The sequence below is a fragment of the Pagrus pagrus genome, assembly GCF_965226575.1.
Source record: "Pagrus pagrus genome assembly, chromosome: 12".
Classification (NCBI taxonomy): domain Eukaryota; kingdom Metazoa; phylum Chordata; class Actinopteri; order Spariformes; family Sparidae; genus Pagrus; species Pagrus pagrus.
Window position 1 is genome coordinate 18,606,216 of NC_140196.1, and position 24,788 is coordinate 18,631,003.

At 40.2% G+C, this 24,788-nt stretch overlaps 3 protein-coding genes across 3 annotated transcripts in view; all 3 read right to left on the minus strand.

The window, feature by feature from the left end:
• The window catches only part of lig1 (ligase I, DNA, ATP-dependent), a 53,534-nt gene extending 50,448 nt beyond the window's left edge, over positions 1-3,086 (minus strand). Inside the window, exons 1-2 of the mRNA XM_084369438.1 lie at positions 2,945-3,086; positions 2,215-2,283 (exon numbers count right to left, since the gene is read on the minus strand). Of these exons, the coding sequence (XP_084225564.1) occupies positions 2,215-2,283; positions 2,945-2,961 (86 nt within the window). The 5' untranslated portion in view covers positions 2,962-3,086. The remainder of the gene's footprint in view (positions 1-2,214; positions 2,284-2,944) is intronic.
• Positions 3,087-3,888: 802 nt separating this feature from the next.
• Positions 3,889-5,821, minus strand: LOC311266607 (uncharacterized protein). Its single transcript, XM_084369035.1, has 2 exons — positions 5,764-5,821; positions 3,889-4,429 (listed from the first exon to the last, which is right to left on the minus strand). The coding sequence occupies exons 1-2, from the start codon at positions 5,771-5,773 to the stop codon at positions 4,107-4,109; spliced, it is 333 nt and encodes a 110-aa protein (XP_084225161.1). The 5' UTR covers positions 5,774-5,821; the 3' UTR covers positions 3,889-4,106.
• On the minus strand, positions 5,773-23,865 carry LOC311266065 (ETS domain-containing transcription factor ERF-like; the record flags this gene model as incomplete). Its single annotated transcript, XM_084368249.1, has 5 exons — positions 23,807-23,865; positions 11,809-11,866; positions 7,475-7,706; positions 7,018-7,164; positions 5,773-5,854 (listed from the first exon to the last, which is right to left on the minus strand). The coding sequence occupies exons 2-5, from the start codon at positions 11,864-11,866 to the stop codon at positions 5,773-5,775; spliced, it is 519 nt and encodes a 172-aa protein (XP_084224375.1). The 5' UTR covers positions 23,807-23,865.
• Positions 23,866-24,788: the final 923 nt, after the last annotated feature.

The window sequence follows — 24,788 nt, forward strand, 5'->3', positions numbered from 1 at the left end:
TTTTAAGATGTACTTCAAAGATAATACCGTGTGGAGATAATGCACACTCATCATCAAAGCAGCTCAGAGATGAGAAACAGAAGTTATCAGCTCTTCTGATAATAACTACTGGCCAAAAAAAAAAAGATTAACCGAGAAACAGAGATCAGAGTGATTCACAGATAACCGTCCACACTCCAACTGTCAGTGTGGTTTCAAAAAGAAAATGACTGAAAATGAGCTGTCATCAATTTATTGATACGGTTTACTATTCTTCCCAGCAATCTCAAGAAATACACTCTCTTTACAAATGCAGATATTTGCAAGTATTTATTTGTAATATCTTCATTTTTTTGCTGATCTGTCAGTTGTACTGAGTGGTATGTTCCTTCAAAACAATTCGCAGTATTCTCAAATCCTCAAACATCCTAATATTTTGACATATGAACAAAACAGTAATATAATCAGTGGGTTTAAGAGGGGAGATCTGTATCAGAGTTTAAAGTGCCAGCAGCTACAAATTCATTGCAAATGGAAATGATTTTCTCCTACAGACCGTCATTTGACAGTCAACGTCAATATAATAATATAATAAAACATATAACACTTGATATCTCTTTCAATACCACAGAAGAGAGAAAATAAACAGCTCACATGAAATCTTTAACTTATATTTTAATTAACAACCTGCACACAGTGCTGGTACAGAAGAAGTCACTGAACACATAGCAAAACATCTGTAATAATGTTAATATCTATACAGCCTTGGGTTGAAAATCGGATTATTCTGTCTTTTGTTCTATTGCTTCAGTACTTTCGATACTATCGAATGTGAATATCGTATAGTTTTAAACCCGTACTGAAAACGTATTGATACTTTTGACAACCTTGGACAGGAAAATTTGTAGTTACGTGATGGAGTTCTGTACAATTTAAGCCCTATTCGCACAAGACCATTATTACCAGAGAACCTCGAGGCGCATTCACACAAGACAAGAGAAGTCTGTATTTTACACATATTTATTGACATTATCTCTGAGACATGATGTCAGACTCTGTGTAAAACATTAACTTTCAGAGGCGAAGTATCTGTTCTACAGAGGCCACATTATAAATGCAGTTTAGAGTTGAGTTGCCCACTCTCTGCATGAGTTACAAGTATTGATACACATTTGAAGCTTTTCAGATCAAGTAACAGATGTTTTGTGCTCGTGGTTGTACTTGAATATAACAACCTTTGGTTTTCCTTCTCTGTCATCTTTTAAACGTCGATCTAGCTGATCTCACTGCACAGCTGTTGAATGCTGTTAATCATTATGAGCTGTTCATAGTTGTTCAGTTGTCTGACGACAGAAAACAGCGGTTAAAATAGAAACACAACCCCAAATCACAGACAGGACGATGTGCACAGGGATAATATCATCACAGGACCTCTGTGTTTGGTGAAATATTGTAGGTAACGTGCCGTGGAATTTTTACCTTTGACATGGCAGATTCGTACAGGATTAAGATCACAGACGTCCACTGAGATATTATCAATTACTAGAGGTTAGGGTAGACTGATTATCAGCCCGGCTGATTATCAGGGCCTATATTCAGCATTTTCCAATTATTAAGTCAGATTGCCGATAAAATAAACTAAATTTAAAAATGTGCTGCTTTGGCTCTGATGCAGCATCCTGTCACACAATGTCCCGTCCACAACACTGACTGACTGGTAACACAGCACAGTTAATAGCCTATGAACCTTAAAATAATCTGAATCTGCAAAGTAACTACTTACTAAATCTGTCAAATAAATGTAGTGGAGAGGAAACATAAAGTAGCAGAGAAGGGAAATACTTAAATTGTACTTGAGTAAACTGTACTTCATTCCATCTCTGGTTGTTCTGAATGTTGACACAAAGAGTTTCAGTTTTACTGCTAATGAATATTGGTCCCAAACATCATTTTTTAGTCTCCTTGATTTTCAGTAATCTGTGTCGGCTGTGAAAAAGCCATATCGGTCGACCCCTGCTAGAGGTCCACAGACAATACTAGTTCAGTGCACATAGGGCTTCAGATAAGACAGAACTGAGGTTGTCCTGAGGAGAACTGCGGTACAAAGTATGAGTGAGTGCATATAAAATATATAATATATCAATAAACTATGATAATGATAATGTCCATAATGTCCACATCTCTCCCAGCATGGCAGTGACCACCCATTAGGTGTGATTGATAATAAAGTCTTACTTTTTCACAGGTTCAGCTGCAGTTTTCTTCTGAATATCTTTGTCCTTGCTCTTGGGCTGAAAGAAGGATCTGATGGAAGAGGAAGAGTAGATACAAACAAGAAACAGTCAATGGCTTGATGGGCGTTAGCATGCTTGTCATCAATGTGGACAATAAAATAATACAGTCATTGAAGCAGCGTCTGTTTGCTGATGTGTGTGAAACTTTAGGTTAGTAAGTTAGGGGGTTAACGTGAGTTACTGAACTACGAGAAGAGCGTAACTAGCTGAGTTTCCATCTTGCTAACTTATCTTAGTTACCTAACATCACTTAGCTAGCTTAGTGTTGCAATACTTTCCTGTTTTCGTGGACCAGAAGAAAGTGTCTTGCTAAAACAAATAACGGTTGAGGTACAGCCCACAGACATCACACATTAATCGGTGCGTTTATCTGACAATAGTTGGGTGTCTGTCTCCACTGTGGGAGCAGAAAGTGAGTCTCTGTATCCAAAACAGACGTTGCAGACTAATATAAGCTAATGCTAACTTACTTAATGTGCAGTTAACACTAATAGCTAACGTTACACTTCCATGTAAGCAATTCAAAACCCCCTTATCACAACACCAAAGTACTTTACTAGCTAGCTTGTGAGTTAGCTAATGGTCATACAGATGCAGACACCACCAAGCTAACGCTACCACCAATAACAAGCGAAACAGAAACCACTCCAAGTTACCATCTTTGTACTTACGCGATGCTCCGCTGCATGTTGTCTTCAAACTCTTCCTTTGCCTGAAGCTGAATTAAAACTATGAGTTAAATGACAGTGCAGGTCCAACATCCACACAACACTAACTCCCGCGTTGCAGAATGACAATATTCAGAATATTCGGCGCCAAAATTACATCTGGGCCAAAGATCGTCAAATGAAAAGGAGAGTCACTCTAGGTTCTCTAGCTAACGGTTGGAGGCTACCAAACACGTTAGCTTTAACGAACTGTTAAATATCTTACAGCAATTGTGATAGACCAACAATTAAGAAATGTGACTTTATTATGTTTGGTTTTAGTTGATATTGAAAGATAACATAAGCCTCCTGTCGGTTTTAGAAGTGTAGGGTGCCAACAACTTGCATAAATAAGCCTAAGTTTAGGTATGTAAATACATTTATGAACACCAAATAAAGTGAAAGTACAAAACATGGAATAATGTAATAAGATGTAAAGATTTTTATTTTGAAAAATAATAGCAAATGTGTATCAAGCAAACCCTATCTCGCAGTTTTCCCGGTAAACTGATTTAAATTAATGGTACCCGGAAAGTGAAACCGAGTGAAACCTCCTCATTCTTTTCACATCTCGGCTTTGACTGTCTCCCGGGAAAAGCTGTGCTGTGAAAAGTTCGCGGGAAGCCAAAGACGCTGCTGCCCCCCGCTGTGTCGGAGTGGTAACTGCAGGCATCAGCTGCTGGTCCTGATGCTGCAGGAGAAGAAGACATGAAAGCTGCTTTCATGAAAATTTCACAGTGCCTGTTTGAATGCATCATTTATGCAGCTCTTATTATTTTCATGAAGCCCGGAGAAGGAGGGCGAGGAATGCAAGACAAACAGCTGAATAATGTAAGTTGAGTGCACTGCTTTATTTGCACAAACACAAGTGCCTTGTTTTTAATTGTTTACAAGTGCAATTCCCCCAGTGTGGTACCGTGAAGTGCTGACAAAAGAAAAGCAGATTCCTCAATATTTAAATCAAAAAAAGGCACACACACATCATGGTCCAACTCAATAAATACAAAATATGTGTATCACAGGCAGTGAATAATAAACTACTGTACAATGCAGAGCTAGAAGAGTATGAATGTGAGAGATTTGAGGAGGGAAAGCAGTCCATCTGTTGTAGTTTAGTTCCTCTTCTTCACTCTGTCTCCTCCAGCAGTGCGTCACTCCCGGCTCTCCTCTCCTCTCCTTGAATTTCAGCCTGTTTCGCTCCACCAAACAGGCTTCGACTGATTTGGTTCAGATCCCACCCCGCGGGGCTCTTGTGCGGCCAGCCGTTAGCGCTGACGTGGAGGGCCGAGGCCAGAGGTGGGAGGCCTGACTCCCTCAGCTCCCTCAGGTTGACCCCTGGACGTGCAGGGCCAGAGATGAAGGGGAAGTGACTGTGGAGAGCTCGGGGAGTCGGGATGGGTTTAGGGAGGCAGCACGGGAGCAAGAAGGGGTAAGGGACCGGCTGGACTCCTGTCAGGAAACACAGAGAGAGTCACATCAATCACAAAGTACAGAAGACTTCATTGTCAGTTTTATGATACCCAGAGGTTTTGGTTGTTTTTTAACGTTTTAGAACGAGTTTTCTCCTTTAATCAAATGATTGTTTAGTTTGTAAAAAAAATCTGAATATATTGAGAAATGCCATCTCCATCACCGAACTTTTTATGGCAAAAGTAATAAAATAAAAATAAAAGTAAGTTTGAAAGTTTGCTTGACCTCGGCCATCTGACAGAAAAACATGCTTAACTCAGGGTTCATGTTTAAGCCATGCCGACTGAACAAACTTTGGGGGAGTTGGGAAAGACTTTGGGAAGACTGTGAGATGTGGTTGAAATCACTGTTAAGGGGACTTTATTTTGTATCGAGATCCTCCGGCTTCTATTTAATCAGAAGCTGCAAACCTGATGGGGCGCCGACCAATAAGTAAATATATTCTGAACAACAAGCCTGCTGCATCACATCACCAGTTTCAGGTGTCGACTCTTAAAAAATACCACAGTTACACCTGAGATGTTTGAATTTATTCATTTTGAAACCCCCCAGAATCCGTCTTCAAGGTCAAGCCTGGACTCCAGTACTGCATTACTTTCCATCACACACATCCTGTTTCACCCTGAAACAGGAAAATATCATTCGAGTGATTAACAGCAGGGAAGCCTTGTGACTTCAACTCGGGTGAACATCACAACTTATGAATTCTGCAGCGTATGAGCATTTAAGTTTGAATTATGTGATGTCAAACTGAGTGAATCTGAAGAGGATGGAACACTGATTAGATTCTTGGTGGTGTTTTCTTCTGTATTTTTAATATCCAAGGTAAATGAAAATAATTCTGATATCTGTCCGGCTGATACTGCAGTCAGTGTCTTTACTGAGTGCTTGATCAAGAGGTGAATTCATCCTACTAACAAGTATTGTCTAGAAAGCCAGATATATCTCATTCCTGCGTTCACATGGCACAAATGTTGTCCAAAAACAATTGAAAACAAACTGAGTGACACTTTTGCACTGGGTGTTACTTGGAATTCAGAAGCAACATCCTGCTGCGGTAAATATCAAATGTGCATCGATAAGCGGCACAGTAGTGTCCAAAAACGATGTTTAATAACAACATAGGATGACTGTGCAAGCAGCTTGTTATGACCCACATTTACATTTGTTGTAAGGCAGTGACCTCTAGTGGCTGTAGGAAGCATAACAGCAGCAACGGAGGTAGTCAGGTGAAGTATTATAAAGAGTATGAAGAGGATGGGGTGGACTGTTGGGTAAAACAAGCACAACTGATGAGTCAGGTGACTTCTTACCTCGGTTCATCACTGAGCCTGCTCCTCCACACAGAGGAACACCACCCTCAGCCGGGAGGAGAGGAAAGGGAAGAGAGACGCTCTGGAGTAGCTGGAGAGCAGGACGGATGGAGGATGAGATGAGGGGACGGTTGAAATGGGAACATGGATCTGTCAATACAATATAGTCTGCTGCTGTGTGTACAAGACATCAAGAACACCTGGTGAAGTTTCATATTTTCATGTATTACTGATTTGACTTATTAAAGGTGCAGTATGTAGAAATTGACCGATCCTAAGTCCTTGTGTCTCATTAAATCAGTCTTACAAACAGTTGTGTTCAACCGCTATCTGTGGAAAATACCATATAAACCATTGCTAATCAACTGGTATTATGACTATAACTGATAATCTGGTCATTTGAAAAGTTGTTTATTTCCACATTCTTACATACTGCACCTTTAAAATATACTGTAGTTCAACACTGATGTAGTTGAGAGGAGGTAAATAAGTTAAAGAAGCACTTTGAATGATTAAGACATTAATCAAATTAAAAGCAGGAAGGTGTTCCTGATATTTTGTACACTCGTGGCCTCATTTAAGATTTTAATATGGCAAATTAAAAAAAAAACATAATTACAATATATGGTATCAAGAGTTTTACTCCAGACTAATATGGTATTTTTAAATGGACTGCACTTATACATCACTGTTCTACCTCCACAGACAAAGTCCATCCATACTAATCCCAACTGTTACAGAATGAATCCTATAATTAAACAAAGTACGGTGCTTTCTGAAGGATAGTAGGTAACCTAAGCCCCGAGTTCGCCAGCGAGCGTGATATAACTTGAACACACTGCCTCCCGTCTTCATTAGAGGATCAGTCAATTTCATATTAAATGATAACGTGTTAGTAATGATTTCTATTCAGCCAGTCTTAGAGCCAGCCAGTTTTATATTAAATGATAAAGTTGAAGCAATTGTTTCTATTAAAGTCAGTCCATTTTTAAATAATAAATAATTCAGTTAAGGTAATTATTTTTTACTTCAAGTGTTTTTGGAATAAAACTCTTCTTAAAGGACTGTTACCCTGTCTCGGAAAACTGGAAGCATTGCAGCTTAGTATTATTATTTTTTTAAAATTAAACCACAGATATCTCCCAGAAACAGACAGAATGCTTTTTTAATCATTTTATATTAAAGGTAATACAACCCAGAATCCAGTTTTCCAGACAGTGAAGTCCTTTAAGTTGTGATATGAGGTGTAAAGACGTGGTGATGACCTGATGGCCGGGTGGAGGTGGAGGTGGAGGTGGTGGATGTCCCGGATAGTTGACCAGGATGAGTTTGCTGAAGTTGAACTTGTAGGTGAATCTTTTCCCTTTGGTCTTGTGCAGGATGCGTTTGTTGTAGTAGTATCTGGAAGTAAAATGTTTCCTGTGTCAGACTACGCTCACTGTGTCTGTTTGTTCATGGCAGGCTGTAATGTCTATTTGCACTCATGTTCCTGTCGGGCTCTCGGGACGGAAGTGCTTCCCGAACGGCATGTGTTGCATCAGTGGGCATCTCATTTCAATTTTTCATTTGACAACATATGTTGGCGAGGAGTGCATTTTATTTACAGCGTCGGCCTGCGCAGAGAGGGGGGATTACACACAAACCATATGTGACCATGTGCGTGTGCAGACGCTGTATGAACCAACATGTCGGCTCTTGCATTTTGCATCACCTGAGCGCCCGGCTGAGCTTGTCGTAGTTCATGTGTGGTTTGCCCTTCCTCTCCCCCCACAGCCTGGCCAGCCTCTCGGGGTCCCTGATGACAAACTCGCCCCACTCCCCTCCCCAGCCGATGGCGCCGCCCTCGCCTCGCCCCAGCAGCTCCAGGAGGAAGTGCCACAGCTGGACCTGTCTGGAGCCGGGCGACCAGGCTGGTTTGTAGGCCCAGTCAGGGAACAGCACTGCTGGAGAGACATGAGGAAGTCTTGTTAATGTGTAGGAAGACGCTGATATGCTGCTGCGTGGTAATGAAAGTTGATGTGGTGTGGTGCTGATGAGTATTTATTTGTTTTCTGTTGCATAATACAGTGCAGATCCAATTTTAATTAAGCTCGGGGTAGTTTTGCATCTCTCTCTGTAGCATTCGTAGCATGTAAAGTTTAGATCATTGTATCAGGCTCAGTAACACTTGGAGCATCCAATGGGAATTAAGAGTGCCTTCACGCAAAACCTCATCCGGACGTACAACTTTTTCTGTTCAGGTGATCAACACGTGGAATTCCTCACCGGCTGAACTTAAACTCGATCCTGACTTGGAGCATTTTAAACTCAAACTGAGACAGTTTTCAAAGAGGGATCAGTTAGGAAGTCATGAATGATCTGACGCTTTGTGTTTTACGGTGTCTTGTTGTGTTGTATTACAGTTTATGTTCAATATTTTTGAATTTCATGTATTTTAAAGGCCCACCCAGGGACGGCCATCGACATTAGCGTTGGTGTGTGTGATACCAACCTCAGTTATATCCAAAGAGGTTCAAAATCAACGTTTTTACGACGTCTTTCTGTGGCTCACTTCAGCAAAAGTCAGAGTGGAATCGAGCCCATCTTGTCTTCAGTTGCCATCAGTTTTATTGAATACCACGTTTGGGTCATCAAACTTTAGAACAACACCTGATGAAGGTTTGGTTGAGGCTCGGAGTCTGATTCCACCTTGGGATTTTTGCTGGAGTCCAAGAAAGACGTCATAAAAACGTTCATTCTTAACAACAACTTGCAGTCCTTTGGATGTCTGTAACTGAAGTTGAAATGATGTTAAAACTTTCATTTTGAACCCTGTAAGAGTGTCATTTGGATGTCATTCGTGAAGGTTAAAAAGACATTTTAAAAAAATACGTCACAGAATCTTTCATTCTTGCTCCTCAAAAGACGTTGAAGTGACGTCTTTTGCTTATGTTTTGCTCAGTGGGTATGGGAAATGTTTTTTGCAGAGAGTCCGATGATAAAGTTGATACCGCTCCCATGTTTGGACGGTAAATATGATGCAACAAGATACAATTTGTTAATTAGTGAGCTTCAGATGAGTTGAGAGGTAGCTTTTGTCGCTTTTGGGCAGAGCCAGGCCTCCTGTTGTTCCTCCAGTCTTTATGCTAAGCTAACCAGCTGCTGGCTGTTCTTTTAACTGCACAGACATGAGTGTGGTGTAAATCTTTTCATCTAACTCTCTCCAAAAAAGTGAAAAAGCCCTTTTTTAAGCGTATTCTTGGAGGGTATACTATTCCTTCTAACAAGCTGCCCGGTCAAACAGGACACCTCAGTGGCTTTTTTTTTTTTTTACTGAGTGATTTAAGAGCTGGACAATCCTGTCTGACATACACTTGATGGGTGGTTAGTTGATTTGAATGGACCATACCTTACACTGTGCAGTATCTTGGATACAACTGACTTGTTTCTGACTGATGCATTTCTCTGCTGTGCTTTGGTATATTTAATTCCCGTTCCAAACTAAAACCTACTGCATGCAACTGACACAGTTTTCATAGTTCACTCTGTCTGATAATTATCTGATTAAGTATAATTGTGAGGTAATTATATTTCCATTTTCTGCTACTCTGTCCTTCCACTCCACTACATTTATTTGACAACTTTAGTTTCAACTTTAGTCATTTGTTACTGTGCAGATTTGAATAACTTAATTGATCTCTGGGGAAATTTAGAAGCTGCCCAGCAGATATTATATAAAGTAGCTTCAACATTGAAATGATGAACACATAGATACATCAATTATTATACTACGTTTATAATTCTGCATAATAATTGCCTTTACATTTCCTATTTAAAGTACTGTATATGTCAATGCCAATATTTTCACTTAAGTAAAACATTTGAATTGAGTATTTTTGGACACTGTGTTATTTCTTCTTTTACTCTGAGATCTGAGTACTTCTGCTGATAAATCTGTCAGGACTTTGTTCCAACATTAAGCATGTCTCTTTCAAAGTTAACTAGACATGAGTTTATGCTGAAAGAGACACACTTAATGTTAAACAATTGATCTTCACCTTATCATAACCTTAAGCTCCATATCCTGCCTCAGATGTTTGATGAGTCACTGCTCTGAGCTTCAAGTGGGCTGATGTGCTCAAATTCCTTCATCCCTATTCTGCACTGACGGTCCGTTTGTCCATCTTTTCATTAATATGTTTGTCCAACAATGTGTCGCGAAATGACTGTTTATTTAATGTCAACAAAACTCGGGAAAAAGAAACAATTCAACACTAAGAATTAGCAATTAGCACTTCTTCTGAAGCGGAGAAGTTGGTGAATAATTGTTTCAACAAGACGAGACTTGCAAAACACCATCCAGGGCCAGAGAGGACATGTCTAATTATTTCTTCCATTATCGTTTCTTCTGATCATCATGAAGCTAATCACTCCTTCATTATGAGAAAGAACCATTTCAGGCTCATTATGTTCAGTTCACAACATGATCATTTGTTACAAGTTCAAGTTTCCCACAGCAGGCGTCTTTGACAATTAAAGCAACACCATGTAACTATTTTACATTCAAACGAAAGCTTCAGGATCATTTCGATGCTGTTATGTTATCATGGGGAGAATTTTACTTCTATGCCATATATGTAACCCGGGTCAGCGAGTACGATCTCCCGCGGGGAGTGTGTATCGTTGGCATGTCACACACCACCAACCATGTCGGCTAAACTTGAACATATTCCACGTTAAAAATCCTTTCTGGTTTTTCCCTCTGACGTGCTGCTCTGCTTCAACTCTCTGTGATTTACAGAGTTTTCTGATGGACAGATAGCCTAACTGCTAACTGCTGCTAACTGTGGCTGACCCCTCCCAGACAAGATGAGGAGCTCAGAGCAGGACAGGGGATTGTTGTTCGTGTCAGCCGTATTGAAGTCTATGGGAGATGCATGGAGAAACACACTAAAACCCGACATATCTACATTGTATGACTTCTGATGAAGAAACGCCTCCACAAAATAAAAGAACACACAAATATTTTATCATTAAGCATGTGTCAAGACTTGTTTGCAAGTGATTAGCTTTGCGCTTAGCTAGCATCATAATTAAAACTGAGAAAAAAACAAATTATTTGTTGAAACGTATCAATACAGACTGATGTCTTGTGATAAGGAAATCATTGTTATTTATTTGTTTTGAAATGTCAACTAAACAACTTTAGTTTGTGATCACAAGAAATTAACAAAATGTATTGTTGTCCACGCTGGTGCTCTGTATCTGCTGCGTAGCTGTGGTTGGGCCTAGGTGGGTCTGTTTTTTTTGACTGGCAGTGTATTGCACAAATGCCAGATTGTGATCAGCTCACACGCTGCATTGAGCGGGCCACTCATAGCTAGGCAGCTGCTTTAAACGTGACTACGCTATGATAAAATGGCGAAACAAAGCAGTTTGATACGGTTTGTAACAAAAAGACGTCGCAAGGAGCAGGAGGAAGTTCAAGTTCAGCCGTCTTTTTCCCCAGAGACACCAACTCCTACGTCTGTTTGACGTGTACATGACTGCTAATGCAGCCCTCTCTCCGTCGGCAGCAGCGGCAGTGTGCGAGTTAGCTCCCGATTCTCCAACAACGTCCACCCCTCCATGCCAAAGCACAGGCACCCGCAGCCATGCACTCAAAAGTGCATTTGCTGTGTGTATGTGTGCATGTGGTTATATAGCCGCTTAGCTCTATGTATAGACTTGTTCTATTATTGGTCTTTCAATATTTTTGATCATTTCAAACTCCACATCATTATAAATTAGGCCTGCCTTCACTGATTTTTGAGTTTAAATAAAGGTCATAACAATAACAAAAACAAGACAAATCAGGGCAACTTACAGTGAAGAAGAGGACAGCATCATTTGTCGGTGATGACATGTTGCCTGTCTATTTTTACCCTACTACTGGGCCACAGGCAGATACACACTGCAAGGAATGAATATATAATAACTCTTACGTAATATCAAAGATCTCCCACACAGATGACAGCCCACACACATGTAAATAACTGAGATAAAGACACAAGGAAATACACTTACTTCTGCTCCAGTAAGGCGCTGAAAGGTGTCCTACTGAAGAGCTGCAGCTGCACTGCATCTGAAAAACACACCACAGAATAAAAACTACTCTTCACCGCTGTGATCACCATCAGGTTGGAGTCGGAGAGGCGCTCTAAAGACAAATTAATTATCTGTCATGTGGTGTTAAATGTTAAACAAAACACAGATGTGTCTGATTAACAGCAGCCACTGCTCTCAGAATCACTTATAGAATTTAATCAGCTTCACACGTTTTCATTTAAACACTCTCCCGACTGTATATTGCATCAATATCATTATAATTGTAAATAAATATAAGGTTATTAGAGCTTTGTCAGCTCATAATGTGCTTGGAAATTACATTTACTGATTCAATAGCTGAATTGTGATTAGAGTAATGTCTGAACGCATCATTTTCCCTGCAGATACTGTTTAGTATTTACAATATTTTCCTTCAATTTCATGCAATAAACACACACACACACACACACACACCGTCCACCCACAGACACGATGACCTTCCCGGACGATTCACACCCACCATCTTCCCTGGAAGGCTGAAAACTCATCTCTTCAAGAAGTACTTCACATAACCCTTTTCCCCCGCTGAATGATGCGTCCTCTGCTATAAGCCCTCATCCACAAGCTATAATATCCTCTTATCTTGGAGCAACAAGAAAACGATGTCTCCCCTTAGCACTTATTTTATTTCCTTTTCCCATGCAGCACTAACACTCACACAGGATCATTGCAGGGTCACAGGGACATTATCAGGAAAGTAAGGAGAGCTGAGGCAAAGACATTTTACTTTGAGGGCATCATTTTGATGAAAAACAGGTTCCAGAATGCTCTGACTTGAAAAACATGTGCAAAAATAACAGTCAAATATGGGGAAACAATAAAAATGCAATCATGTGGAGAAAGATTGCAAACAAACAGACTAGAATGTAACGTTTCTTTGCAAATTTATGCAAACTTTGGCTCTGGCATTTGCACTTCCTCCTGAAATTAAAGCTCGCTCTACTGGATGAAAGCTAAACATGAAAAAATCTAAATCCACCGTCAGTCTAATGAAAGCTAGAATTTCACTTAATGCAACAATCAAAGAAATAACCCAAAAATCATCTTCTACTAAAGACCGTAAGGCCCACAGAAAGGTTTTTTTTTTTAAGTAGATAAAGTTGCAGCAATTTAACCAATCACTCACAAAAATTCTCCCTTACAATCATCTCGTTTACAAAGAGCGAGCTAATTAAAGCCTCCTGTGTGAGTAAGTGTAATAATAACTGGATGGGTCCTGTTACCTTGATTGGAGCTGGAGTGGAGAAAAGCTTCGCTGGATGAATAACAATGATCAGTTTGTCTGCCGGCCGGCCCACTTCAAGTCTGGGAGGACTGAAGGATGGATGGAGCGACCGAATCTTAAACCCTCTATCTCATCTCACCCCCAACCACAACCTCACACACACACTTCCACCACCACCCCCCCACCTACACCACCACCACCCCCCGTCCCAGAATTAGGGAGACTAGGTCAAGAGAAGATCTTAGACTGATTGTGTTGACAGCTTCAGAGCAAAGTAAGAAGATGTGTCTCAACTCTAAAATTAAACTGTGAAGTATGTCTCTTGTTTGTTTCGTTTTACAGTGAATTACTGTAATTGTAGTGCAATGCAGTTGCTGTTATACAGAACAGCACTGTGTTACTGTAAAACTGTATTTCTGCTGTATTTTATTAATTGATCTGTTTTTTTCTGTTTTATCATATTGCATCCTGCACTTATATCTACAGATCTGCAGATGTAATAAATATTTATATATTGCTATATTTACTATAATATGAGTAAAGTAATACCACAGTAAGTACAGTAAAGTATTTAACAATGCCCATAATCAATCACTAAGCATTTAGAAAAATCCACCCAAAAACGTATTTCTTGCAGTGGTGATGAATCGACTCCTTGATTAATTAATAGCTGAGCAGCAGAAATTAAATCAATAACAATTTTGGATAATCAATACATATCAAGGGGAGTTTCCTGTCACATATGGCAAAGAAAATAAGTGTATGCTCACATTTGATGCATTGAAATCAGAGAATTTTGAAGGATGATCCAAGCAAAAATGCAAAATTATGAAAATGATGTTGCTAATACATTTTTCCTTCAAGCGACTACATGGTTAATACACTGTTTGTTGCAGCTCTATTTACCATTAAAGTCATTAATCAAGCAAACTTGAAAAAAATAATCAATTGTTCTAGTTAGAGCCCAGCTGATACTTGATTTTAGGGGACGATGCCCATAGCGATATATCAATGTATCATACACACATTTTTTGCAAAGATCCCTCAAATGTGGTTATCAAACACTTGTGACAAAGAAATGTGATGAAGAGGATGTTTTACAGTTTAACAATAAACTATATTGTCTAGTATGACATCAGTGCACCAAAACGTATTGAACTCAAGGCAATGACGTCACCTTTCATGAAAACCTTTTTTTTTTTTTTACTTCTCTGGATATTTTATTAACTTTGCTGTTGAGGGATTCATTTATAAACCAGGGAAGCTCACTAGGAGATATTTTTCAAGCGGAGGTCAACTGCTGCTGTAACCCAGAGTTAAAAGGGCAGCAGTAACGTAGGCACAGATTACCATCATTATAAGTGAGAATATAGATGGTCAGACCTGAGAAGAAGCACAAGGAAGAGGAAAAGAAATAAGCTGGGAGAAAACAGGTGAAGGTGCCCTAATACGTTGAGGATTGGTGCGTATTACAGTGAGCCGAGGGGGAAGATATGATTGAGCGGAGTGAGGGTGACTGGAGGTTTTCTCCTCGCTGAATCAAATAGGTGATGCGCTCAATACCAGAGCCACACTTAACTCCACTACAGCTGCTTTGCACTCGACAGGCGCGACCTTGGTTGAGGTCAACAGGCTGCTCAATACTCTGCCACACAGGCTCAGGAGGCTGTTAGAGGTGCAGGCAGCGGTGACACGTCTTCCTCAAGCAGACGTCCGACTACAGTGCTCCCTCAAGTACTCCAGTCTCAAGTGTTTTTTCACTCCAGTGAAACTTTGAGTGAATTCCTGAAGACTATACCAGAGGTCAAGGTAAGATTAAAGGTTAAGGTTCATTAATGTGTCATTCTACGACATCAGGGATGTAAAATGAAACTGAGTGTTGTCCCTGCAAGAATAAAAGGAAAACAGAATGACAACACTCTTACCTGGACGGTAAATATGAAGTGATACCACCAGCAGCCGTTTCACGTGGCATAGCACAAAGACTGGAAACAGGGGGAAACAGCTAGCCTAGCTCTGCACAAAGATAGCAAAATCCTCCAACCATCACCTCTAACCATAAGTCCATAAGTTCAAAGCATCAAGTTGTTGTTTATATGGATCGTTATGTGCAGATTAGGTTGGCTTGGCTGAGTGCCTGGCAACCTCATGGGGATGACTAGACAGAGCCGGCTGGCTGTTTCTTTATGCTTATAAGGTAATTATACAAATACTTGCTGTATATCTAACTCATCAAATTCTGGGCAAAAAAGCTAATTATTTTTTCCCAAAATGTTAATATAACTTATCATAAAGTTTCGTCTTGGTTTCGGTGCTGAAACCCAGTTATCAGATCTGCACTAGTATCGAAAAATTCAAATGGTAACGCAGTCTATCCTGGAAATACGGAGACAAATGGAATCTGAAAGTATGTCTTACATATTGATTCCAGTTAGACGTGAGTTACAAGATCACTCTGAACTATTTCACCTAAACAAAGTGCTGTGCTGCTGTTTGTTGTCAGATTAACTGTGATTCAGTTTTCACTGCAGCACAGACGGAGAAGAAGAAGCTCACTGCAGCAGCAATCCATTTAGGCTTATGATATACATGCATCCCCTTATATTTCCCCACAGAACACACACACACACACACACACACACACACACACACACACACACACTTATCGTCCCTCAGATGTGATAGCTGACACCGGAGGCTTTTAATTCCAGTGTAAATACAAATACTCTCCCAGACAGCTATCAATTATGCATGCCGCTAATTGAGTTGAATGTTGTGCTTTTAGCAGCCCAGGGACCCTGGGTCACATGCGAAAAGCCTGGAACCAAACACACACACACACACACACACACACACACACACACACACAGGCACACTTGCACTTAAGTACTTGTGAGGACCCTTATTTATATCACGCAGCCTCTTACTTTAACCATTATAGACCGTAGAATTGATTTTGCATGTTTTAGCCTATTAACAACATATAAAGAACACTTAACATTACTAATGATGATTTTACAAACCATGCTGTTGTGTTTCCATGCTGTGGTTTACATTCATTTCCATGTGGTATGGTTTTAAACTGCATTAGTGTGTTGTAATGCAGGAAAAGAGTTGTGATGGATCACTTAAATCACTTGTTTCCTGAGGCTGCACATGGAACAATATACAGGCTGCTTTGGAAATTACATGTTTAGCTAAACTTGCAAAATCACGGATATACTCATTTAACCATCACAACTTCAACCCTTAACATAAGCTTCATTTTATCAATAACCCCAACACCAAGTCTCAAAGGCAATGCAAACACATTTTCTAAAGAAATAGTTCATTTTCCGGGGAAAATTAATTTTTTGCTGAGAGTTAGAGGACAAGATTGATACCACTCTTGAGCTTGGACCCGTAGCAAGGGGGTGATTAGCTCGGCTCATTCCAAAGTAAAATGTTATGCACACAAGCTCGGTAATTAACACAAACAGAAACATAAAATTGACAATTTGGGGTTTTAGTCGGCGTTATGTGCTGTAATTTTTAATGACTGGTTTGTCGAGAAAGAGTTATAATTCCACCTAAAACCACAAATTGACATTTTTACATTTCTGTTTGTTTGCAGATTGAACAAACAAGATATACTGTTTAAATAAGTGAGCTTTTTAAGGAGGACAGAGCGAGCTGCCCCGTTGCTATCCTCCTCAAGTCTAGCTCCAAAAATATACGATATATAGTACAAATGAGAGCGGTACAATGTTCTCATCTGTCAGCAAGAAAGCAATTAAACTTATCTTCCAAAATGTCAAACTAATCCTTCAATCACAGTTTTAATTATGAGCGATGACTTCCAACACAAACACACATTTTATTATCAGTCTAAAAATGGGGAAGAAGGTGACGTAAGGCGTCTTCACACACACATCTGAACCAGTTTCTATAATCTGATCAAACCACATGATGTTTATGTCATTAACCACATTATTAGAACTGTTTACTCACCATTATTTAATGTTATAAAGAATAATAAAGATCTGGAACCAAGTTTTCAAGTTGACAAATTATTATTTCTCGAATTTTTTGGCTCTTTAGACGATCATGGTCTCGATCGCAAGGAGAGAAATTGCTTCTATTATTCTGAGCGCCTTAAGGACTCCTCATGTATTTTGGCTTTAAAGTCGAGCTTGACAGTTCACTCTTGACCTTGGAGATGACTTCTGATGAACAGTAACCCAATCGCCGTACGTTTCTGCAAAATCACAGATAAGTTAGACCTTTACATTTCTTTCTCTCATGTCACAACAGTGTGCTTATCCTCTGGTTAGGTTTAGGCAAAAAACAACACTTGGTTAGGGTTAGGAAACTATCGTGGTTTGGCTTAAGATACCTGGTTTTATCGCCAAAAACGCGGCTGGAAATGGCCAGACTTACTGTCAAATATATTTGTTTTTTGTCGGCACAAACGCGGCTGGAGATGCCCCAACTTCCTTTCAAAAATATTAGCTTTTTGTCACCACAGTCAGGGCTGGAAATTGTCCTGAGGTGTCCTTAAAATATCCATTGGTGTCACTCTTACAAATGCCGAAACACAGACGCAAGCTGCGATCCCCGGTTTGGCAGCCTTGTTGGCTGTAACTCCAAAAACCATCACCAACAAAAATCAGGAAATGAAATGTGAACATTTGACCAGACACCCAAAGGTCAGGGTCCTCTTACTTGATTATTACGGAGTTCTCAACCATATCACGGTCTTTATGAGCAGGTTTTTAAAGTTATGCAACCAAATTCCTCAGTTAGACGATGTATAGTTCTTGGAAAAGTGAGCAAACTTTGCAGATGAAGACCTTGTGATACTACTGAGATTATTTTATCAGCTTCCAATTGCTTCAACCCTCTAACAGCTTTTTGATGCAGCGAGGAGAAGCCAAAACTTTACAAAAACATTTCCAATCTCCACCACGAAAACTCAAATTGGTCCTCTCAAAGGCAGAAGTGCGAGAGGACACTGCCGCTGCTCTGCACAGACATATCTTTGCGCACACGCTCGACACACACACACAAAACAAAGGAAGAAGCCTCACAGCGAGTATAAAAGCTGACAGTTTGGAAATTGAGCCTTCGGACTGATGGGGCCGCCCAGGCAGCATCCAGAACCAGCTGACAGACAGAGAGATTTAAACAAACGGGCCGAATATTGAGGCGAGCAGCGTTGTCAGGGGAATATTACTGTAAAGATGTAATATAAACAAAGATGTGTGTGGAGAAAACCCTCTCATCTGCCTTATTTACTCTGCATGCTCTGTGTGCCAGATATTAGCCCAGTCGATCACCAACAGAAGCTGCGGAGGAGAAGAAAAACAAACATAATGAAGGACTTCTGCCCGGGCGTAATAAAACTTCACATTCCCTGAGGGGCAATTTAGGTAACGGCACACAAAACCCGGCTCTGAGACAGGAATTTGCTTTCCACCGAGATTGTCATCCTCTCCTCTCCTTCAGCGAGCCGCATTATCTCCTCTGTGACGAACTGTGTGTGTTTGTGTTGAGGATGAGGAGGAGGAGGAGGAGGTGAGGGGGGGTTAAGTCTGGATTTGATCCCCACTAAAAGGACTGTTTGTTTTACAGCTGACGACCCCGGAGTTTAATCTGGTGCTTAGCTGCCTGCTCAATCTCTCCCCTCCTTCGTCTCCCCGCATCCTCCCATCCCTCCCTGCCTCCCTCTTTCCCCTTCATCTCTCTCTTTCTCACTCACTCAATCGTATCATCCTCTCGCAGCGAGTTGACACCCCCCTCGTCCTCCTCCCTCGCCGCCGCCACCGCCGCCACCTCTCCATCATCCTCCTCTCTCCATCCTCCATCCCTTGTCATCTTCTTATTTTTCCTCTCTCCATATTTGTGGTGCCAGGAGCGGTTGTTCGCGATTTACATTTAACTGGATCCATCAGGTTGTGTGTTATGCGTAAAATTAAGCAGGGTTACATCATACAGTACAGTGGGTGCATGTGTGTGTGTATATGTGTACGTGTGTGAGTGTGGGAGGATGGGAAGGAGGGTAGTGATGTTTTCGGGGGCCCTGAAATGTATTCGTGTGTGAGTTGGGGCCTCTAAATGTGTGTGTGTGAGAGACAAGAGGACAATAGCGAGAGTGTATGTTAAACAGGATGATGGTGTTGCAGCAGATGAGGGTCATGCTCCGGGACTTACAGGTCAAATCCTGTTAGAAGTAAGAGGGATCAAGGCTTTAGCGAGGGGCTGCCTATTTTACTGCTGCAATATTCACTGACACTGTGCAAGAGGAGCTCGGGGAGAGTGCGTGAGAGACATTCAGAGTGTGTGTGTGTGTGTGTGTGTGTGTGTGTGTATGTCAGTGGAATAGACCGCTTACTTCAATTTGATTGAGCTCAGTTAAAACATGGAAGCAATAAAAGGGAGATAAAAGAGAGAGGGAATGATTTATTGGTAGCATTTTATATTGCAGCTTGGTAATAACATGGTAATAGTTTGATAATGAAGCGGTAACTAATTAGTACTACAATGTATTTATCAATGTAATAACCAGGTATTAATAATGGGCATATTGGGAAATATAAAGATATTTTTAGAGATATTTTTATTAACCCAAAAATAGTTGGACTGTTTCGATTGCCACCCTTCGGAAGCCCTAAAGGGCCATGCATTCATACATTTTATTTCCTCCGTTTTCCCGTGATAACGAGTTAATTTCATTTGTTTTCTCGAGATCTCGAGTTATTATCTCGAAATAACAACTGCCGTTTTCCCGAGATAACGATATAATTAATTTGAGATCTCGAGATAATGACTGTGATATGATAGGCCTGAGATTATGGAGACGCCCGGGACCTCGTAGCTGTTCAGCTATGTAGTTAACGATGACATCAGGCTCACTTAGATTGCGCTGCCGATATAGCTGAAGCCTTGCTAACATCTTTTTAGATTACGCACACTAATGTGTATATTATCTGTAATAGCAAGGCATAATGCTATCTCAGCCTGTGTCAGGGCTTGATTGAAAAGATATGTGACGTGGTGATCAATATGCTCCTGCTCTGACATTGCTACACTGATGCAATGATTTAATATACTACACTATCGTTTTGTTTTCTCAAGATCTCGAATTAATTATATTGTTATCTCGGGAAAACAAAGTTTCGTTATCTCAAGATCTCGAGAAAACTGTCCAGTTATCTTGGGAAAACGGCAGTTGTTATTTCGAGATAATAACTCGAGATCTCGAGAAAACAAATGAAATTAGCTTGTTATCACGGGAAAACGGAGGACATAAAATGTATGAATGCATGGCCCTCTCTTCCTGGGTTAACATATTTTCAGGTGTCGCTGGCTTGTCCATGCTAGCTTCAGGCTCCTCTGATAGTGTTTCTGGTCAGGAAGGCTCTGCAGCGGGTGATTAAAACCACCCAAAACATCATTGGTACCCACGTATAGAGCATCACTTAGTGAGCATTTTTCCATCTAAAAAACATCGTCACAATTGAAAACACGTTCACAAAAGTTTTTTCACCGACTCTTTGAAGACTTCACACTTTGACCATATTCCACCTGGATTCTGATTACTGGCTTTGAACTCAGAAATTTGGACGTGGTTTCTTTTAGTCAGGCTCCAAGATGACGATGCACTCTTATTTGCACATTATAAATAATAAAGTTTGTTTTTGAAGCAATAATAAATATGATAACACGGACAAGTTTCAAACCAGCAATCTTCAGACAGGCAACCACATACTTAATCTATTCAGCCACCATATCCACAGAGTCAGTTCTTTGACGAAACCTCATATTTATTTCTTCAGCTTGTGAAGTTTGCACAACAACTCTATTATAATGTCCTGGAAGCTTTGTGTAAGCAGTACACAGACTGTATGGTTCCATATTATTTTATTTTACATGAAAACATTTAATTTTTCAAATGATGTCTTTGTCTTTCCTTCACATTAATCAATATCGTCTCTCCTTCAACCTACAAATGAACTAATTCTCAACATAGTTACACTAATTTGTGATTTGTGACACGTTGATGTTGTAACCACGTTTTAGACAAAAGAAGGCAAAAATAGGTCGTAGACGCTCAGACCTGAAATCATCCTGGTTTCAACTAAAAATCAACGTTGACAGTGAGACGTCTGCAAAGAGCCCAAAGGATACTAAAAGATAATACCCGCCCCGGCCACAGTCTGTTCACCCTGCTGCCATCTGGAAAACATACAGTAGTATCCGCTGCCGTACCACCAGACTACAGAGCAGCGTCATTCCTCAGGCGAAGACTCCTGAACTCATCCTCCATGCTCCATATTAAATATTTGATTCTTTTTCTGTGATGTGGCTATAAAGGGACTCAAACTCAATTTTGTTTGTTTAAAAGAAAATGTGTGGATGTATGGGGAAGGAAAAAGAAAAGCAAATAGGCAAGCTAAGTTGGAAATAAATGAAAACAAATGAAAACATTTGTCACCGCTTCTGCTGCTTTAGTAGGCAGTGGTGAAATCTGGCATCAGAAGCACATATATCATCCAAAAATAATGATGCAGAAGCCATTACCATTCACACACTGGGTTTGTTGTATAGCTGCACTTAAAAGGCTCAAGTCATGCTGTTAGAGAAATAATTCTCATTAACAAGAGTATTTTTCCTAATGAGTGGGTTGGCCAAATGGCAATCAGCCAAAGATTCATCGACTGTGAAGTGTAATTCTTATGCTGCAGCACAGTACTGGCAAACTGAACGTGGCGGCGACCGTCAGAAAGGCACAAATAAGCTGAACAAATGAGATTTTCCTGTCTCACACCATCCATCTTAAGAATCTCACATCAGTTGAATTGTCACTGAAGTATCTCACGGGGGAAAACGATCAAGATGGCAAAGAGAGAACAAAAAGTGGAGAGCAGAGGCAGCATCGTTCCCTGAGGAGGTAAAGCTGTATAATATCATGAATGAAAAATAAAATGACAAAATGGACCCGAAGCGCTATGAGTAGGAGTGTGGGTCCAAGTGAGAAAGAGGCTGAGTGTTTGTTGTGTTACAGAATAAAAGCGGCCTAATGCCCTCTCATTTGAAACAAGAAGGTTAAGGGACCAATTGTCTTCCTCACTTTTCTTCCCCTCCTCTCTCTGGTCTCTCAGCCTCCCTGGTTCGTGCCGCTCTCCAGGGAGCTGTGGTTTCTGAAAGGTTTCTCAATGTCCTTAATCCCTCCATCTCTTTGTGTCCAGGCAAAAAATATATCCGCATGAAACTCAAGAGGCCGACAGGGGCCAAGACGTGTGAGAAAAAAGACGAGGCTCTTTCCAGCCCATTTGTGGGAATAGAAAATAAAAAGGGAGAGCTTCTCTTAATGAACAAAGAAGATAAAAAACAATTATATATATAAAAACCCTTCTTTTAAAAGGGTAGCACAAAGCTGCAAATGAGAGGTTCTAAAATTGGTGTTCTTCAGGTTCAACAAGAAGAAAAATGGTTTTATTTCACTCGTTTTTATAACTGGAAATTATCCTAATTAACAGAGTGGATGCCAGCTTTAATCATAGGTTTCAGTAAGCAACATTATCTCCAAACCGGGGCTACTCTGTAAAGACTGTGTGGGTCCGCTAAAAAAACCAACAGATGTGACTGAAAACTACTAGACATGGTGGTTGGTGGAGAACGTAGATTATATCAGTGATTTCAAAAGAATAAGCCCTACTCACACCTTGTGGGTGGTTGTAGGTGGGGGTACGTGGAAAGATTGTATGCCAGCTCAAGTAATTTCAAACAATTATGATTAGAAAAAGTATATCCACGTAATCTATGTGTGCTGAGGATGAAAATAAACACAAATACAATCAATTGGTGTATGGTGATCTTTAGTATATTTACAATAACCACTCAGTTTATGGCTACAGGCTGAGCTACAATAGATTGACTGCGGAAAACCACCAACTTGAGTTATATAACCTATTAACACCATGTTTTGCAATTGAGAGCACGAATAGTAGGCTAGTTATTAAGCAAACAGATAGGATGAAAAAATAATGTATTTAGTAGTGTCAGAGCGAGGGGGCTGCCTCGTGTGAAGCTCCCCGAGCAATTGGGTTTCAGTGCCTAGCTCAAGGACACCTCGTCAGTGCCTAGGAGCGCACTCTGCACTGTCTGGTCCAAGCAGGTCTTGAAACGGCCACCCTCTGGTCCCCAAGTCAAGTCGGTCACTACGGACTGAACTACCGCCGACACATTAAGTGTAAAAGTTTCCTCAGGTGAAGAAGAACCACATTGACCTTGGGCCTTTCTCAATACGCGTTCTTCTCGTGTCCTTGTCAAAAGTCGAGACAATATGCTCGGTCTTTTTCAGGAATTGGTTTAACGAGTACCTGAGCTAACTGCAATGCGGATGGTGCCAATGCTTTATTTTGTTTTCCCTGCCTCCTTTTCCCCAAACATCAAGACCAGACACAGGATTAGTTTAGACAGGTAGGATTTTAAGCATTATTCAAAAAAGTTTGACACTTGAGTCCTGGTCCAATATTCAGCTTCCTCGGCAACACAGTCGGCAGAAAAAAAGCTAATTTTTCTGGAAACCAAACCAAGGATATGTTGTGAATTGAAAGCTTCATTTCTTTAGGTTGCAACTTAAAGTTTCTTTTGGTTAATTTTTCAATTTCATGTCACAGCATGTCTTATTTTTTGTTTGGCACTTACAAATGTTGAAACGCTGGCTTCTTGCTTGTAGCTCCAACACCATCCTCTTTGCCTCCTGGTATGAAAGTCAGGTCACAAACATGTAATGTGAAAGTGAAATGAAATGCATTTAGAAAATGTCAATACTGTATATAGCCTATGACACATAAATCTGATGTATGTGATGAAATTCGGCTGTACACAGGTGTGCTGGGGAAACTTGTGCTAATCTAGTCAGGCTGTGAAGTTACATCATACATAAAAGGTTTGGAAACAGTGTTGTACACATCCACAGCAAATATATTGCAGGATGAAAGCAGCATACAGAGTAAAGAAATAGACAGCTGCTCCACATACTGAATATTGAGCTCCCAAAACATTTCTGATGCAACAGTTTAACCTTGAAGATCTTCGTCAGGAAGGTTTACCTCAAAACGTTGCATCATAGAATGAAAGCATCTTTAACATTAATATTTATAGTTTAAGCCTCAAGTAAGAAGCGATGTGTTTACTTTTTTAAAATAAGAGAAAAAAGTTAAATCAACCGAGATCATGGATTAAAAAGAACTCACGTTTGCTTTTTGTACATCATCATGTCTTTATTTGTGTGTAAACAAACTCTGAAAAGAGCATCAGCCAGGTTCTTGATTATTGGCATTAACATGATTGATTTCTTTTGCAGTCATGGATAAAACATGATCACTCCACTGCAGAAAAGGATCTTATTAAACAAGTCATGTCATCTTAAATTCTGTCCCAAAAATCTTTTGTCTTTAAACTTAGAAACTCAAAAATAAAATGTACTGACCTTAAGTTCAAACTGGCAGATTTTTGTATTGAATTCAAAAAAGTAAAAACACAATTACTGTTGGTCCAGGCTTGAAGAAAGTGGAGTCATCTCACTCCGTAACCGACTTTCTTTGACAATAAATAAGATTTTAGGACTTGATGAATGACTTATTTGTAAAAGGGACCTTTTTTGCAGCATGTATAATAAATAACA